This window comes from Tachyglossus aculeatus, chromosome 2 (assembly GCF_015852505.1).
Source record: "Tachyglossus aculeatus isolate mTacAcu1 chromosome 2, mTacAcu1.pri, whole genome shotgun sequence".
Taxonomy (NCBI): Eukaryota; Metazoa; Chordata; class Mammalia; order Monotremata; family Tachyglossidae; genus Tachyglossus; species Tachyglossus aculeatus.
Window position 1 is genome coordinate 168,064 of NC_052067.1, and position 16,434 is coordinate 184,497.

Below are 16,434 nucleotides of genomic sequence, written 5' to 3' on the forward strand. Positions count from 1 at the left end.
AGATGCCAAGAAACCACTAGTGACCAGTTTCCAGGAAGAACAAGCAGTCATTCCAGTGCCAGCCAACTGCCCCACAGCCGCCATCATGGATGTCTCTGAGAACATCAGGGCCAAGATTTATGTTGTGCTGGGAAAACTGGGTAAGCAGCCCCATGGGCCCCGGCCTGCCCCCCGGGGGGCTGAGATGCAGTGGCTTGGCCTGCTCCCACAAGCTGCTGTGACCCGGAGATCCTCTCTGCTCCCAAAGCCTGTGGGAGAGTTGGCGCCCCAGCCTGTACCTGGGAGGCTGAGGGCTGGTGGAGGGCAGGGGCGACTGGGGCACCAGCCGGATCTACCCTGGCTGACCTTAGGTTGACACAGCAGGAGGGCAGGGAGTAGGGTGGGGATCCAGGAGACTGGCATTACCAAGGCCCCAGCGTAGCAGCCTGACAGCCCAGGCTGCCCAGTTTAATGGTGCTTTTCTGACTGAGAAGGCTGGGGATAGAGGGTTCCTCTCTTCAAGCTGGAAGGAGCCAGGACTTGAGAAAAAAAAATCTATTGGAATCGCTCCATTACTTACTCCTTTACCTGCCTAAACTTAGGATGGCACCTTGCACATCATAATAGGTGCCTAGGACTACACCTTCTGCACTATAGTAGGTGCCCAGGACCACATCCTACCCTCTGAAGATGCTCAGTGAACACTATTAATTGAATGCTTGTTCCAAAATGACCCGTCTTGGGTCTTCCCTGACTAAGCCCTCATTTCTCCTATTCCCTCTCCTTGAATCCTTTAATCACCCCACCCTCAGCCCTACAGCACATAGGTACATATACACTTATGCACCCAAGTGCATAGGGAAAGCAGCATGGCCTAGTGGAGATAGCACAGGCCTAGGAGGCACAGAACCTGGGTTCTAATCCTGACCCTGCCACTTGTATGCTGTGAGACCTTGGGCGAGTCACTTAATTTCTCTGAGCTTCAGTTTCCTCATCAGTAAAAATGGGGATTTAGATCCTGCTCCCTTTGTTTAGGCTATGAGCCTCGTGTGGGACAGAGTGTGTTCACCTAAATATCTTGTATGTACCCCAGTGCTTAGAACAGTGCTTCCTATATAGTAAGCACTTAACAAATATTATTATTTATTTATTATTATTATTATTATCATTATTTGAGAAACAGCATGGTCTAGTGGAAAGAGCACTGGTCTGTCACCAAATCCTGTCAGTCCTTCCTTCACAACATTGGTAAAATCCTCCCTTTCCTCTCCATCCAAACTGCTACCTCGTTAATGCAATCACTCATTCTACCCTGCCTGGATTACTGCAACAGCCTCCTTGCTGACCTTCCAGGCTCCTGTTTCTCCCCACTCTAGTCCATACTTCACTCTACTGCCCAGATCATTTTTCGACAAAAAAGTTCAGAACATGTTACCCCCCTCCTCAAAACACACCAGTGGTTGTCCATCCACCTCCGTATCAAACGAAAACTCCTCTCCATTGGCTATAAAGCACTCTGACATCTTGCTCCCTCCTACCTCACCTTGCTTCTCTCCTTCTACAACCCAGTCCACACACTTCACCCCTCTATTGCTAATCTTCTCACTGTGCCTGGATCTTGCCTGTCTTGCCGCCGACCCCTGGCCCACATCCTACCTCTGGACTGGAATGCCCTCCCTCCTCAAATCCACCAGACGATTACTCTCCCCCCATTCAAAGCCTCATCTCCTCCAAGAGGCCTTCCCAGACTAAGCCCCATTTTTTCTCATCTCCCACTCCCTTCTTCATCGCCCTGACTTGCTCCTTTTCCTCTTCCCCCGCCTCCCAGCCCCGTAGCACTTATGTACATTTCTGTAATTTTATTTATTTGTATTGATGACTGCCTCCCCACCTCTAGACTGTGAGCTCGCTGTAGGCAGGAAACGTGTCTGTTTATTCTTGTATTGTACTTTCCCAAGTCCTTAGTACAGTGCTCTGCACACAGTAAGTGCTCAATAAATACGAATGAATGAGTGAATAAATGAATGAATGAATGAAAGGAAGTCAGAGGTTTGGGTACTGATCTTGGCTCTGCCACGAACCTGCCGTGTGACTTTGGGAAAGTCACTTAACTTTTTTGTACCTCAGTTATCTCATCAGCAAAATGTAGATTCAATACCTATTCTCCTTCCTACTTAGACTATGAGCCCCTGCAACCTGATTGTCTTGTATCTACCCCAGCGCTTAGCCCAGTGCTTGACATGTAGTAAATGCTTAACAAATACTACAATTACTATTTTCTGCAACTATTATCTTTCTTCCCCTCTAGATTGTAAGTTCCTTGTGGGCAGGGAACTGGTCTACCAACTCTGCTTTATTGTACTCTCCCAAATTCTCTGCAACAGTACTCTGCACAGAGTAAACACTCAAGTAGGATTGGCTGATGGATTGATCGACTGGGAAATGAGAGTTTGGAAGAGTCTGGATTCTGCTCCCTGCAGAGCTGTCTCCCCACTCTCCAGTCACTGGGGTCCTGGGAAAAGTTCCAACCCCCTGACTCCCCTTCCTGCTTCCCTAGCACTCGTTCTCTGTATCCCGGGCCCATTCATTCATTCAACTGTATTTATTGAGCACTTACTGTGTGCAGAGCACTGGACAAAGCCCTTGGAAGAGAACAATACAACAATAATAATAATAATAATGTTGGTATTTGTTAAGTGCTTACTATGTGCCAAGCACTGTTCTAAGCACTGGGGTAGATACAAGTAATCAGTCTTCACCCCCATTTTACATATGAGGTAACTGAGGCACAGAGAAGTTAAGTGACTTGCCCAAAGTCACACAGCTGACAAGCGGTGGAGCCAGGATTAGAACCCACAACCTCTGACTCCCAAGCCCGGGCCCTTTCCACTAAGCCATGCTGCTTCTCTAAACAGACACGTTCCCTGCCCACAACAGACCCAGGTCCTCTGAGTCAGATGGAAAGTCGCCTAGAATGGGAGTGCCAGGTTCACAACAAAATTTGTTTCTCTGAGCCTGTTTAGATTTTGAAAACTTGCCTGGCCTGTCTGCAGAAGACTTTGTCACACTCTGTGTCATCCACAGATATCTGGATTTGAAGGTAAGAGTCTCCATTATGGTCATCTCCCAGGCTGCCGGAAGGCTCTTGTTCATGCCCATGCCGGCATCAGCGTTGCCAGGGTGCACTGCCCCAGGGCAGCTCTCAGGAGCAGCAGAAGGTTAAGGGAGAAACAAGGGTCTCCTCAACCGGATCTCTCCTCGAGGGTCTCCTCAGCATGGTCTTTCCTTGGCTCGGCGGGATGGAAACAAAGCCAGCAGAGGCTGCATCGGGCTCCATCCACACGGCTGGGTACCGCCCCAAGCTCCCACTGGTCTTCTTGCAGTCTCACTAATAAGTGCTTAGTACAGTGCTCTGCACACAGTAAGCGCTCAATAAATGCGATTGAATGAATCTCTGCAGGTCTGACTCCCCCATCCACTTCCCCCTTCCCTGCCTGCTCCTCCACCCTTCCCACCTCGCCCCCGAGACCGCAGTCCCTGAAGGGAGTCCAGGAACAGGATGAAGGAGGTAGCCAAGCAACTGCAGGGAGCTTCTCCAGCCTGTTCCACCCTCGCCAAAGCCCAGAGCTATGGGGAAAGTCATTGTGGCTGAATGAAACGGCAATGGAGAGTGGCGGCCTCCCTCATTGGACCGTTATGTGGAGCAAACGTGGGAGCTTCCACCCAAGCTCAGAGTCAGGGGCCAGTTTGCACTTCCCCCAGTGATTGGGTGTGGCTGGTCCAGAGCTGGGCTGGGCCCGGTCGGGTTTATGCTGCTTTCGTTCAGATCCTATGTCCCAGAGTTCTCTGTTTTCCATCCGCTTTCCCTCTCTGTTCGGCAGTTCTTCCGTCACTCTGCAGTCAGGGCTTCCCAGAAGGCCCTATCCTCTGGATGCAGGCTGCAGGGTCCCAGACCCATCTGGGTCCTGGCCAGCCCCACCCCCAGCCTGGACAGTACTGCCGGGCTCAAGGTGCCAGCCATCCTGTCAACGGCAGCTCCTGGGGAGTGAGGGTCTGGCCAGAAATAGATGCGTAGTAATCGTGTAGGTATATGGATGGCCCTGCATGTACATGCATGGTCACATGCATGCATGGGCGTGTATATACATGAAAACACCCTTCCCAGTGCATGGGCCCAGGCCTCGACCCCTGAGCTGTTCCTTGAATGGACTGCTGTCGTGGCAAATGAGGGGCAGCTTAGAGGCAGTGCTGCCAACAGAGCCAATCTCTCCCACCCAACCTCCAGCAACCCTTCAGGGGCAGTGTGGCCCCCGTGGTCCATTAGAGGGTCCCTCCTGCAGAACTGGCACCCCAGTGGCCTGGCTACTGAGAGGGGGAAGGGATCCTGGGCTCAGCCAGAACCGCAGGGGCCGTCTGGAGGTGTTCCAGGCCCCATACAGAGAGAAGGTGGGAAGCTGCCCGGCCAGCTTAGCTCTCTCTGTTAAAGATCGGGGAGATTTGGGACGAAATAAGCAAAGAGCTAACAGTGGAGGAGTTCAGACCAATCACGGCTGACAAGGAAACTCTGGAGGCTATCACGGAGGCGTCAGAAAATGTTGGGAAAATGGTGGCCGCTCTGCAAACGGAGATGGTTGAAAGCCAGCGACACCAGGATATGCAGGAAGAACGGAAAGTGTACACCAAGGTCAGCTGGGCACACCTGAGGCCAACGCCAGGCTCGGGGACTACTTGCTGGGGGGCTGGGGTCTCACCTACAGGAAGGTGAGGGTGGGACTTTCCCAAGGGATTTTCCCAGGGGTGGCTACAGGCTTGAATCCAGCTGGTGGGACAGGGCTCCTGCATTCTCCTCTCCCTCTCTGGGGGTCATGGCCCTAGGCCAGGCTTGGCCTCCTGGGCTTTCAGTGACTCCCAGCCCAAAGCGGTGTAGGCAGGCTGGGCAGGCCTCTCACCCAGATTCCTTGACCAGTGTCCATCAATCCCTCCCAACCCCTCACCCCTATGCCCGCTTCCCAACATGCCATGGAGCTGCCATGTGCCTGCATCGTGAAGGCAGTTAGGGTCTGAGGGATATAAACATGCAGAATACCTGAACTGGACAGAATTCATTTATTCACTCAGTTGTATTTATTGAGCACTTACTGTGTGCAGAGCACTGTACTAAGCGCTTGGAAAGTACAATTCGGCAACATATAGAGGTAGTCCCTACCCAGCAACGGGCTCACAATCTAGAAGGGGGAGACAGACAGCAAAACAGAACAAGTAGACAGGTGTCAATACCATCAAAATAAATAGAATTAAAGATATAAACACATCATTAATAAAATAAATGGAGTAATAAATATCCACAAATATGCACAAGTGCTGTGGGGAGGGGGAGAGGGTAGAGCAGAGGGAGGGAGTGGGGCGATGGGGAGGGGAGGAGGAGGAGAGGATAAGGGGGTGCTCAGACTGGGTCCAATTCACCACTGGAGTTGGGGGCTCTCATCCTACATCATATCTGGTCCTAAAATGACCCTATGAAGGAGCTCTGAATACCGGCTGTGAGAGGAAGGGAGTGAGTGGGGGAGGGAATTATTCCTCATGAGCTGGATTCTATCTTGTATTGTCCAGTGGGGCCCAAGGTGTTTAACTGGATCATGAACTGCACTGAGTTGTGCCCAGGGACAGATGGTGACCTAAAACCAGACACCTTGGAGACCCAGGAACACCCACCTGTCCACAGTCTGACACTGGGCCTGGGGTCCCAGAACCCACCCCCATTAGGCTGACCCTGGACTGAGTCACTCAGAATATCCCCACACACTGGACTCGTGTTTTAGTAGAAATGACTGTGCATTTTCGATGACTCGCACATGTACTTTTCATTATAGATTCAGGCCACTCACAAGCAGAGAGAGCTGGCCAGCAAGTCTTGGGAGGATTTTGTGTCTCGTACGTCCAACTATAAAGCTCTAAAGGTAGGAGGCTGATGGCTGCCTGCAGGGCAGGGTGGGTGGGAAGGACCTTCGTTGGAGAGGCTGTTGTGGGGCAGGAAAGGTGGGAGATAATAATAATAATAATAATAATAATAATGATAGTATTTGTTAAGCACTTATATGCCAAGCACTGTTCTAAACACTGAGGGGCTACAAGGTAATCCGGTTGTCCCACGTTGGGCTTACAGTCTTAATTGCCATTTTACAGAGGAGGTAACTGAAGTACAGAGAAGTTAAGTGACTTTCCCAAAGTCACACAGCAGATGAGTGGCAGAGCCAGGATTAGAATCCATGACCTCTGACTCCCAAGCCCATGCTCTTTCCACTGAGTCACACTGCTTCTCATGGCCCCAGACCCCACCAGGCAAGGAGCCTTCCACACTGAGACTTACCCAAGCCATGAGGCAGTGCAGCTCCGGCACCAGGAGCGGCTCCTTGCCCTCAAGCTTCTTCCACGTTTTGCTCCGGTCTGCAGTTGGGACTGGATCGGGGTGGGTGGGTGGTCCCAGAGGGCTGCACTCTGACCATTCCCACCTCCGCTCCCAGCCATTGGCCTCCTGTGTGTGTGTGTGTGTGTGTGTGTGTGTGTGTGTGTGTGTGTGTGTCCCTCTCTGATTCCCTGTGACATGGTCAGGGGAGGTGAGGTGCTCACCCTCCCAATTCCTCTGTGTGCTGCCCATAAGGTCTTTTAGTCTCCAGGGGGAGAAAGACATTAAAATAGAGTAAGGATAGAGGAAATAGTAGCATTTAAGAATGTTTACATAGGCATTGTGGAGCTGCGGTGGGTGTTTAAGGGGTACACAGCCATGTTCATAGTTGAGATAGAGGAGGCTAACACAGGCCTAACAGGGCTTCATTCTAAGGCCTCAGCCAACCCCCCAAACTACACCCTTTTTGACCTTACCAACATGACCCTGCTTGAGGCATGAAGATGATGGCCTTTTCAAAATGACCACTGCAAGGCAGCTTCAGCAGACACAGCTGGTTCTTAAAGAGAACACTGTCCTTTAAGTTTCAGGGAGTGGACAGGGTAAGGGAAGTGATCCTGCATGTGTCCCCCTCCACAAAAACCCCAGAGTTTACCCCAGGAGGGTGGAGGGCCTGGGCTTGTTCATTCAAAATCCCACCCCCTCAACCACCTCCTCCTCCTTCTGAGGGTTCTGAAGGTCATTAAGTAGTAAATGGTGTTAAAGAGACTATTTGGGGATTAAATGAAATGGAAAAACAGAAATCTCTGAGGGAGCTGAGGTGACTGTGTGGGGGTTGATTGATTGGGGGCTGGGTGGATTGATTGGCGGGCTGCCCCACTGCACTGTGGAGTGTTGCTGTGAGTGGGGGGAATAGTAGGGCTCCCTTGCCACCCTTCCTCCCCCGCAACTCCCCACCCCCAAACGGCCTTTGCCATCTGGGGAGCAAATGGCTGAGTGAGATGTGGAGAGGGAGGGGGTAGAGGATTCTCACCAGGAAATGCCATGGTGGGATGGCTCCCGCTCCCCCGACAATCCCTCCACACATACCACATCCCCAGTGGCACCATAATGATGTCGTCACCCAGAGCTACATATGACATCTGAATCACAAGCCACCTAAAATGCCCCACTGAGGTAGCTGAGCCCCGAGCCTGGGCTTTGGTTAATGAGGCCCAGCCAGTGCACTGCCGCGATCTATTGCCACTCACAGCCAGGGCCAGGGTGGTGGTGGTGGTGGTGGTGAAGGAAAAGGAGGAGGAAGAGGAGGAAAAATGACAATGTTTTCTTCTCCTCGTTTCTCTTTCCACAGAGAGCAAAGAAACTCCAGGAGAAGGCTGCTGCGGCTACCAGGCCGCAGGGCCAGCCCCCAAGTGCCATAGTCCATCCGACGAACATCGAAGGGCTCAATACTACCGTAAGCAGAGCATATTGTCCTGGCCAGCATCACTCATCCCAGCATCGGGCTTTCATCAGATTTGTGCTTTCTGTCTCCCAGCCCTGGCTCCCAGCCTGAGGCTCCAGCGGGGTTCGGGGACAGGGCAGCTGGGTGCTGGGGTCCAGAACACAGGGACTTTATAATAATAGTAATAGTAATAATAATAATAATGGTATTTGTTAAGCGCTTACTAAATGCCAAGCACTGTTCCAAGCACTGGGGTGGATACAAAGTAATCGGGGTATCCCACGTGGGGCTCACAGTCTTAATCCCCATTTTACAGATGAGGTAACTTAGGCACAGAGAAGTTAAGTGACTTGCCCAAGGTCACACAGCAGACAAGTGGTGGAGGCAGGATTAGAACCTATGTCCACTGACTTCCAAGCCCATGCGCTTTCTACTAAGCCACAATGCTTTGGGGACAGGGACTGAGGTCCAGGATATGGGAGCTTCGGGAAGAGGGCAACTTGGTGTGGGGGTGCTGGGGTCCAGGATGCAGGAGCTTTGGGGACAGGGCAGCCGGGCACTGGGGCACTGGGGTCCAGGATGTGGGGGCTTCAGGGACAGGGAAGCTGGCCACTGGGGCACCGAGGTCCGGGATGTGGAAGCTTTGGGGACAGGGCAGCTTGGAGCTGGGGTGTTGGGTTCCAGGACACAGGAGCTTCAAGGACAGGTCAGCTGGGGACTGGGCCGCTGGGGTCCAGGACACGGGTGCTTCAGGGACAGGCAGCAGGGTACTGGGGTGCTGAGGTCCAGGATGTGGGAGCTTTGGGGACAAGGCAGCAGGGCAGTGGGGTGCTGGAGTCCAGGACGCAGGGCTTCAGGGACAGGGCAGCTAGGCGCTCGGTTTCAGGTGCAGGAGCTTCAGAGCAGGCCCATGGTGTGTATGCCCATGATGCCCTATACACAGAACTCCTTCTTTTCCAGTCGGGCCTTAGTATTATCCTATGGACCTTTTGGTCACCATGGGAGCTGCTTAAAGGTACTGCTACCTCCCAGGGACCAAGAGAGCCATGGAAAAATAAGAACAATTGAGGTATTTGTTAAGCACTCATTCTGTGCCAAGCACTGTACTAAGCACTGGGACAGATTTAAGATCATCAGATTGGACACAGTCCCTGTCACACAGGGGACTCGGAGTCTAAATGGAAGAGAGAGCAGGTACTGAATCCCCATATTTCAGATGAGGAAACTGAGGCCCAGAGCAGTGAGGTTACTCATACAAGGTTATACAACAAGCACATGGCAGTGCCAGGATGAAAACCCAGGTCCCCTGACTCCCGGGCCTGTGCTGCCTGCCCGCTGTGGGGCATGTGCCCAGGTTAGGCTTCCAGCAGTAATATGGGGTGGGTTGAGCACAGGAAGAGAGTTGGAACTGCGCACTCCTGGTTGCTCATGAATCCTAGTGCTAAATTCCCCTCCCACTCAGAGCAAGCCCAGGGTCCCAGCCCAGGTTCCAGACTGGCTCACCCTTCAGAGCCCCTCCAGTCCAGCCCACCCCTCCTGGAATTGGCACCCAAAGCGGCTCGGGCACAGCTCAGGTGTGTGTGGCATCATCCTTGTTGCAAGCGCTTAGTACAGTGCTTTGCACACACTAAGCACTCAGTAAATACGATTGAATGCATTAATCACCCAGCCGGAATCAAGGTCACAGGTCATCACCTCCTCCATCTCCCTGCCTCATCTCCTAGCAGTCCAACCCGGGCCGCAGCACTCCCCTCTATGACACCTGAGCCCATGCCTAAGGATGGGCATCATGTTTTCCCAGGAGTCCCCAGACCAGAACTCTCCTCACTGGTACGGGAAGGGAAACGACTCACCAACTGAGTTTTCCCTCTGGTCTTCCAGGTGGCCCCGGGCCGGCTAGTGACAGTGGAGAGTACGCCTGCCCGGCTCACGGGGGGCACCCTTGCCGGCACAGACATCGCACTGAAAACATTGCCCATTCGAGGAGGGGCTCTGCAAAAGGTCCGAGGAGCCCAGCTGGCGGATCCGCCAAAGAAGGACCCGTGTCTGTAGAGTCAAATGGCCTCGGGCCATGGAAAATGGATTATGGCAACATCAAGCCGTGGGGTGGGCTGTGGACCCAGGATCCGGGTTACTGGGCTACGGTCCTTTGGTTCGAGTCAAGAATAAAAGTTGTGACACTGAACACATTTGGGATTTCATTTGCATCACAGATGTGAGTGACAGGAGCGGTCACAAAGGCAGAGATCCACTTGCTTTGTGGAGGCGGGAAATGGTTGATGGTAGAGGGAGGCAAGAGGCAGAACTTTATCCGTCCCACACTGAATTCAGTCCTGAGCCGTGATGATCGCTATCAGGGCTCAAGAACAAAACCCAGGTTTAGGACTGATGGTGGAAGTGAAACCCCAGATGACCCATCCCGTTAATGAGCTGTGCTGGACAGCGGGGCAGAGAGGAGAGAGATTTGAGGCCCACCGCAGCTCGGAGACAACCCAGGGTGGTCAGGTCATCCCAGGACAGGATGGTCAGGGACATCAAGTGGCCTTTCCCCACTTAGTCACCTCCCCCCACCACCCCCAACCCCAGGCAGGGTCTACGGTGACAGTGGCCAGGCCCTGCAGCCTTCTTTTGGGAGAGGGGACTGAGCCAAGATGCTTGTGAAGAGGATTTCTCCCTCCAAACCCCTGGCTCGGACTGCCCTGAATGTAGGCCAGACATGATTCCTTGATGCTAGCCGATACTTTTCAGGGTCAGGGAGCACTCAATAAATACGATTGAACGAATGAATGGTCTGGCAGTCTGGCCAAGTGGGGCACCATCAGCACCTCATAGGCAGAGGAGTGTCACTAAGGGTACCCCCGTGTTTACCACTCCATGAACAAAATAGAGAAATTGCTGTTTTTATTCTATTTTCAAGATAACTTCATTCCAGGTGTGCAATATGTGCACTCTTTGATGGGAAATATTGGGGCAAGGCTCTGAACTGCAGGCCAGTGGTACCCCTGTCTTGTTTTGAATCATTCCCCACAAGTTATTTTGTGGACACAGATTGTACAGGGAAATGTGGCTACATCTCAGTGACTTGCATAGTCCAAACGCCCTGTGGGCGTCTTCCAACCTAGAGGTCCCTCTCTGCTCACAGAATGGAGTCCAACCTGCCTGTTTTCTCCAAGCCTGTGGGAGAGGTGGATGGAGGGCCCTCGACTTTCCTGTCCCACCAGTCAGGGGGCTCCAAAATCTTTTTACATCTAACCTTAGACCCAGTGGAAGTCCCAAGGGTCTTGAGTCTTCATGTCCAGCAGAAAAGACCACTTGTATAATCAGATGCCCCAGGAGGATGACCTGATCAGGATAGTTACAGCAGCGAGGGAGTCTTCAGACTCAGCCGCCACACTGCAGGACACTGCTGAGGTGGGAGGAAGAGGAGGAAAGAAAGGTGACCACTATGTCTCTTGCTGTAGCAATTGTAGTTGCTTTTCCCTAGTCCACCACAGGCTGGGGTGTGGCCAGGGCTTCCCCTGAATCAGCCAATCAATCCATCCATCAGTGGTGTTTATTGAGAATTTACTATTGGCAGAGCACTGTACTGAGCACTTTGTAGAGCACAGTAGAGTTGGCATAGTTCCTACCTTCGAGGAGCTTAGAATCCAGTGCAGAAGAGACTATCAGGGAGAATGCAAGGCAGGAGGACAGTGGCTGATGGCAGCCCGAGAGCAGACAGAGTGATTGAGGGGGAAAAGTGGTGATGTGAAATTCAGAATATAAATTTAGGTTAACATGAAAATGTGTGTGTTTTCTTTGGAATTGGTTTAATAATTGTAGTCATGGTGGCCTGTGTTAAGGGTCCATTGGGTGCAAGGCAGGCTGGGAGTAGAACCTCCCTCTCTGTCCCCTCATCTGTGGTGACCCAGAAGTGTTCACAGGGTTGGCTCCTCATGGAGACCCACCTGACTTCTGCTGGGAAATCAGACAGGCCTAAAGGTCCCGGAAGGCGCAAGGCCCCAATATCGCGAGATCAAGGACTCAGGGAATTTCTTTGTTGGTGGTCAGAGGTTCCAGCAAAATGTTTACCTCAGGACTCTGGCCTACTGCAACCTCAATCATTCACTCAATCTGGAATCTGTTCAGCAGGAAACGATTGCATTTGGCTGCAGGATGAGCTCCTGGACTGGCTGGGCAGATTCCTTGGAGCAAGCATCCTCTTCGATCTATATCAGGGGCTCCTTCCACCCAGACATGGCATTTAGGGCATAGAACAGTGCTTTGCACATAGTAAGCGCTTAATAAATACCATTATTATTATTATTTAGGGCAGCCTCAAGCAGCTCCAAACAATGCTCACATCCTAGCAAGTCTGGGGCTCTTCTCATGTCCGTGTGGCCCCAGTTTCTTGATTGTTCTGACATATGGTACCAATGCCACCACATGGAGGCCCCTTTGGCATCTCTGATCTAAGTGATCCTGAATTAGGCAGGTGTGCTTCTGCCAAAGAACACTTAAGCCCAGCCTCCGAGCCAGCGCTGAAATTTGGCTGCACGTGGGCAACACAACCGGGCAGGGTCCAGGCACAGAACCCCTCCTGCCTGTTAGCCAGTGGGTGGGGAGACCAGGGGCATCTGGGGAAAAGTTCCATCAGAGAAGGAGTCAGAGCCCAACTGGCAGCCCAGGGCCCTGTGAGGGGCAGTAAGCTTTTCTGTCAAGCCATTGCCTGGAGGAGAGTCGAACACTACAGCCTGGGCTGCTGGTTTTCCACGGAGCTGTAAAGCATGCGTGGGACCTTGGATGGGGCCAGGCCAGGTACCTTGTTCAGATCTTACACCCACAGTGCTCAACTGGGGACCCTTCCCGGGCTTGAAGCTTCAAAATGACACCTTGACTGGCACCAGAGACACATGGCTGTATAGCATTGGGCAAATCGTACTACCAAAACCAGTCTCACCTTCCCTGCCGTTCCAAGCCCAGTGGACAAAGTGCTGGCATCAAGCCACCCTGATGACTCTGCACAAGCCTTCCAGCTGGGCTGCTTTGAACACATGCCCCTGCACAGGGCTGTTCTGGCCACTGTCCCAACAGCTCCTGTGTCCATGGCTCTGTGCCAGAGCATGAGGGCTCATGTTGCTCTGTCTACAGGGGCCACAGAGTCCACTCTGATGGTCAGTTGGAAGGGTAGTTGCCGACAGATCTTTTGTTTGCCTCTGGGTCAAACCTGGTATTAGCTGGGGGACCACCTAAATGAGATACCCCAATGCTTAACACTCAACACCACCTCCCCTGGGAAGCTTGGACTTTGGTTGAATTTGGACTTTGGAGGTCCAAATGGCTCTGAAATTCTTGGTTCCTTTGTGCAAATCATGCAACTGCACACAGCCTACGACAGTGAAACCCGCAAAGGGCCTGGTCCCTATGGCCCAGAGAAATCCTTTAACGGTAGCAGGAGCCACGAATGACTAGCCAGCCCACACCTAGAGTGCATGTCGTTCTCGCCTGTCCCGCCACTGACCCCCGGCCCACGTCATCCCCCGGGCCTGGAATGCCCTCCCTCTGCCCCTCCGCCAAGCTAGCTCTCTTCCTCCCTTCAAGGCCCTGCTGAGAGCTCACCTCCTCCAGGAGGCCTTCCCAGACTGAGCCCCTTCCTTCCTCTCCCCCTCGTCCCCCTCTCCATCCCCCCAAATTACCTCCGTCCCTTCCCCACAGCACCTGTATATATGTATATATGGTTGTACATATTTATTACGCTATTTATTTATTTATTTATTTATTTTACTTGTACCTTTCTATCCTATTTATTTTATTTTGTTGGTATGTTTGGTTTTGTTCTCTGTCTCCCCCTTTTAGACTGTGAGCCCACTGTTGGGTAGGGACTGTCTCTATGTGTTGCCAATTTGTACTTCCCAAGCGCTTAGTACAGTGCTCTGCACATAGTAAGCGCTCAATAAATATGATTGATTGACTGATTGATTGATGTGAAGTGTAAAAGTTGAAACCTGGCACTGGAGCTTTCGTAATGGAGTTTAATGCACGAGGGGCCAGAGATCCCTGGTCTCAGGTTTAGATGGGGTCCCTTTAAGTAGAAAGTGACCAAACATTGCCCACTGACTTCCAGAAATATCCTCTGACAGTGTCAGCTTGACCCAAGAGCACTCAGACATCGCTTGGATGGGCAGACCCATTAACAGGCTGGACAGAGGGGATGGTGTGTTTGTGTGGTTGAGGAGAGGGAACTGGAGTTTCAGTGATTCTTCTCCAAATGGGAATTCTCAGAGGAAGGTCAGAAGAGGGAGCTTGGATGATCTTTGCTTCCAAGAAGCAGGCGGGCGGCTTCCTTCAACTGGATGGAGTCTTTTCCAGGGGCTTTTCTATCTTCATCCCATTTTTCCCCAAGATCCTATAAAGCCATTCTGCAAGATTAAGGGAAAGAATCAAGTCATTTTGGGGGGCAGTTGAGGTGAAGACCGTGGTGGCCTTTGGCCCAGTTGGTGACTGCTGCCATGCCCAGAGCCTAAGCACTGTGTCTGGACAATACAAGTTGGTTTTAGAAAGCAAGGGGTGGTGGGTGATGTGACTGGCCACTTGTTTGCTGTGTGACCTTGAGCAAGTCACTTAACTTCTCTGAGCCTCAATTTCCTCATCTGTAAATTGAGGGAGATTGAGACTGTGAGCCCCATGTGGGACAGGGATTGTGCCCAATCTGATTACCTTGTATTTGCCCCAGCACTTAAAACAGTGCTTGATACATTGTAAGCACGTAAAATATACCAACATTATTATAATTATTATCATTGATCAGTCAGTCAGTTAGGTCCAGCCCTCTGGTCTCAGCAGCTGTACACTACTAGAAGGAGACTCCCCATCCAGAACCTATTCTCGGAAAAGGGAATGAAAGCAAACTCTTCAGCAGAAACTTGAGCCTCACGCTTCTAAATGACCCTGACCAAAGAGTCTGACAGTCATGGACTTGGGACACAGAAAACGGGGCACTTCGCTACCTCGCTAAAAACCGGGGGAAAAGAACCAAGAGCTATAATGCACAGCAAATAACGCAGAAAACTGAACATTTATGGTATTGGGGTGAATGGGAATTACCGTCCCAATTCTGCTTTCTACTTTCCGTGTTTGAGCTAAAACAATTGAAGTACATGTCTGTAAAAATGTCGATGATGGTTGTGTAGTAAATAAAGTGTATGGGATTCTGAGATAGTTTCAGAAATGACATGAAGGACCAGAATGCAGGGACAGTATTAATTCCAATGAGCCTCTTCTTGTCCACCAGTCTCTGTGAGGTGATCTCTCTGCACTGATCGTCGGTCTCCCCTAAGTCAGCCTGGACGGCTGCTTCTGGAGTTTCTGGGTGGACAGTAACCAGAGAAGTCAGCAGCAGCAGCAGCAGCAGTGGTACCAGGTGTCCCAGCCCAAGGCCTCTCCCGCATCTGGGCTCAGACCCCATCGTCTCAGCCCCAACCTGCAAGGAAAGCAGACACTGTAGTATGCCATGCCCCTGGGGCTGCCCCCTGCCCATGCCTCCACCCGACCTCTAGGTGCCATGAGTTTAGGCGGCAGGGAGAGACTGGCTGCCCCGTGTCGTGGGCCAGAGCTCGAGGAGAACCCTGGAGTCCGGCCTCCTGGGGCCTCTTGGGGCCTCGCTGCCGGAAGCAGCCAATGTTGCCAATTTGTACTTCCCAAGCGCTTAGTACAGTGCTCTGCACATAGTAAGCGCTCAATAAATACGATTGATGGTGATGATGATGAAGCGTCTGAGCAACAGGACCGTCTCGGGGTGGGGTCCAGGATGCTTCCCAGCGAGCCCTTTGCTCCCACCCTTTCTCTAGAAGGGCTCTGCTCCCGCCCCCCAGATCCCACCCCTCAGAAAGTCCCCAGCCCGCCTGGCATCTCTGCAGCACCTCTCCAGCCCATTCTCAAGTATAACTCACTCATTCATTCAGTCGTATTTATTGACTGCTTACTGTGTGCAGAGCACTGTACTAAGCACTTGGAAAGTACAATACAGCAAATAAAGAGAGACAGTCCCTCCCCACAACCGGCTCACAGTCTGGAAAAGGGGAGACAGTCCAGAGGAGGGGAGATGGATAGAGCCCGGGCCTGGGATTCAGAAGGAACTGAGTTCGAATCCCGGCTCCACCACTTGTCTGCTGGGTGACCTTGGGCAAGCCACTTAACTTCTCTGTGCCTCAGTTACTGTGAACTGGGGATTAAGACTGAGCTCCACGTAGGACAGGGACTGTATCCAACCTGATTAGCTTGTATCTACCGCAGCTCTTAGTACAGTGCCTCCCCCCCCCCCCCCCGCCAGACCCCGCAGCTGGGCCGGGCGGGAGGCACTGGTCAGGAAGGTCAACGGGACAGCAGGACGGCTAGGGCTTGGGGCGGGGCGGCCGGACAGGGCCACTCACCCCACGAAGACTCCGGGCGTGGAGCCGCAAAACACAGAGACGACTGGCGGGGAGACAGTGGGCTGGGGCCCGGACTCCGGCCCGGCGGGTGGGAACACGCTCCCGCTGCTCGGGTGGCCCGGACCGAGGCCGATAAAGGGGCAGGGGGCGGGTCGGCAGAACGGTTCCCCTGAGACACTCCTCCTCTCCTCCTTCTCCTC

At 52.4% G+C, this 16,434-nt stretch overlaps 2 protein-coding genes across 2 annotated transcripts in view; one reads left to right on the forward strand and one right to left on the reverse strand.

Annotated features, from left to right (window-relative positions):
• CFAP69 (cilia and flagella associated protein 69) overlaps positions 1–9,950 on the forward strand; it is a 52,077-nt gene extending 42,127 nt beyond the window's left edge. Inside the window, 6 exon segments of the mRNA XM_038742268.1 lie at positions 3–140; positions 3,003–3,079; positions 4,466–4,663; positions 5,850–5,936; positions 7,734–7,838; positions 9,708–9,950. Of these exon segments, the coding sequence (XP_038598196.1) occupies positions 3–140; positions 3,003–3,079; positions 4,466–4,663; positions 5,850–5,936; positions 7,734–7,838; positions 9,708–9,878 (776 nt within the window). The 3' untranslated portion in view covers positions 9,879–9,950.
• Positions 9,951–13,823: 3,873 nt separating this feature from the next.
• Positions 13,824–16,434, reverse strand: FAM237B (family with sequence similarity 237 member B). Its single transcript, XM_038770467.1, has 3 exons — positions 16,235–16,434; positions 14,910–15,285; positions 13,824–14,224 (listed from the first exon to the last, which is right to left on the reverse strand). Exons 2-3 carry the CDS (start codon positions 15,268–15,270, stop codon positions 14,151–14,153), a joined length of 435 nt encoding a protein of 144 aa, XP_038626395.1. The 5' UTR covers positions 15,271–15,285; positions 16,235–16,434; the 3' UTR covers positions 13,824–14,150.

Bases quoted from the DNA above. Each gene is read 5' to 3' on its own strand.
- FAM237B (XM_038770467.1), bottom strand. From the start codon at position 15,270: ATGGGGTCTGAGCCCAGATGCGGGAGAGGCCTTGGGCTGGGACACCTG. The intron at 14,225-14,909 runs GTAATTCCCATT...TTAATCTTGCAG, and splicing joins TAGAAAGCAGAATTGGGACG to AATGGCTTTATAGGATCTTG.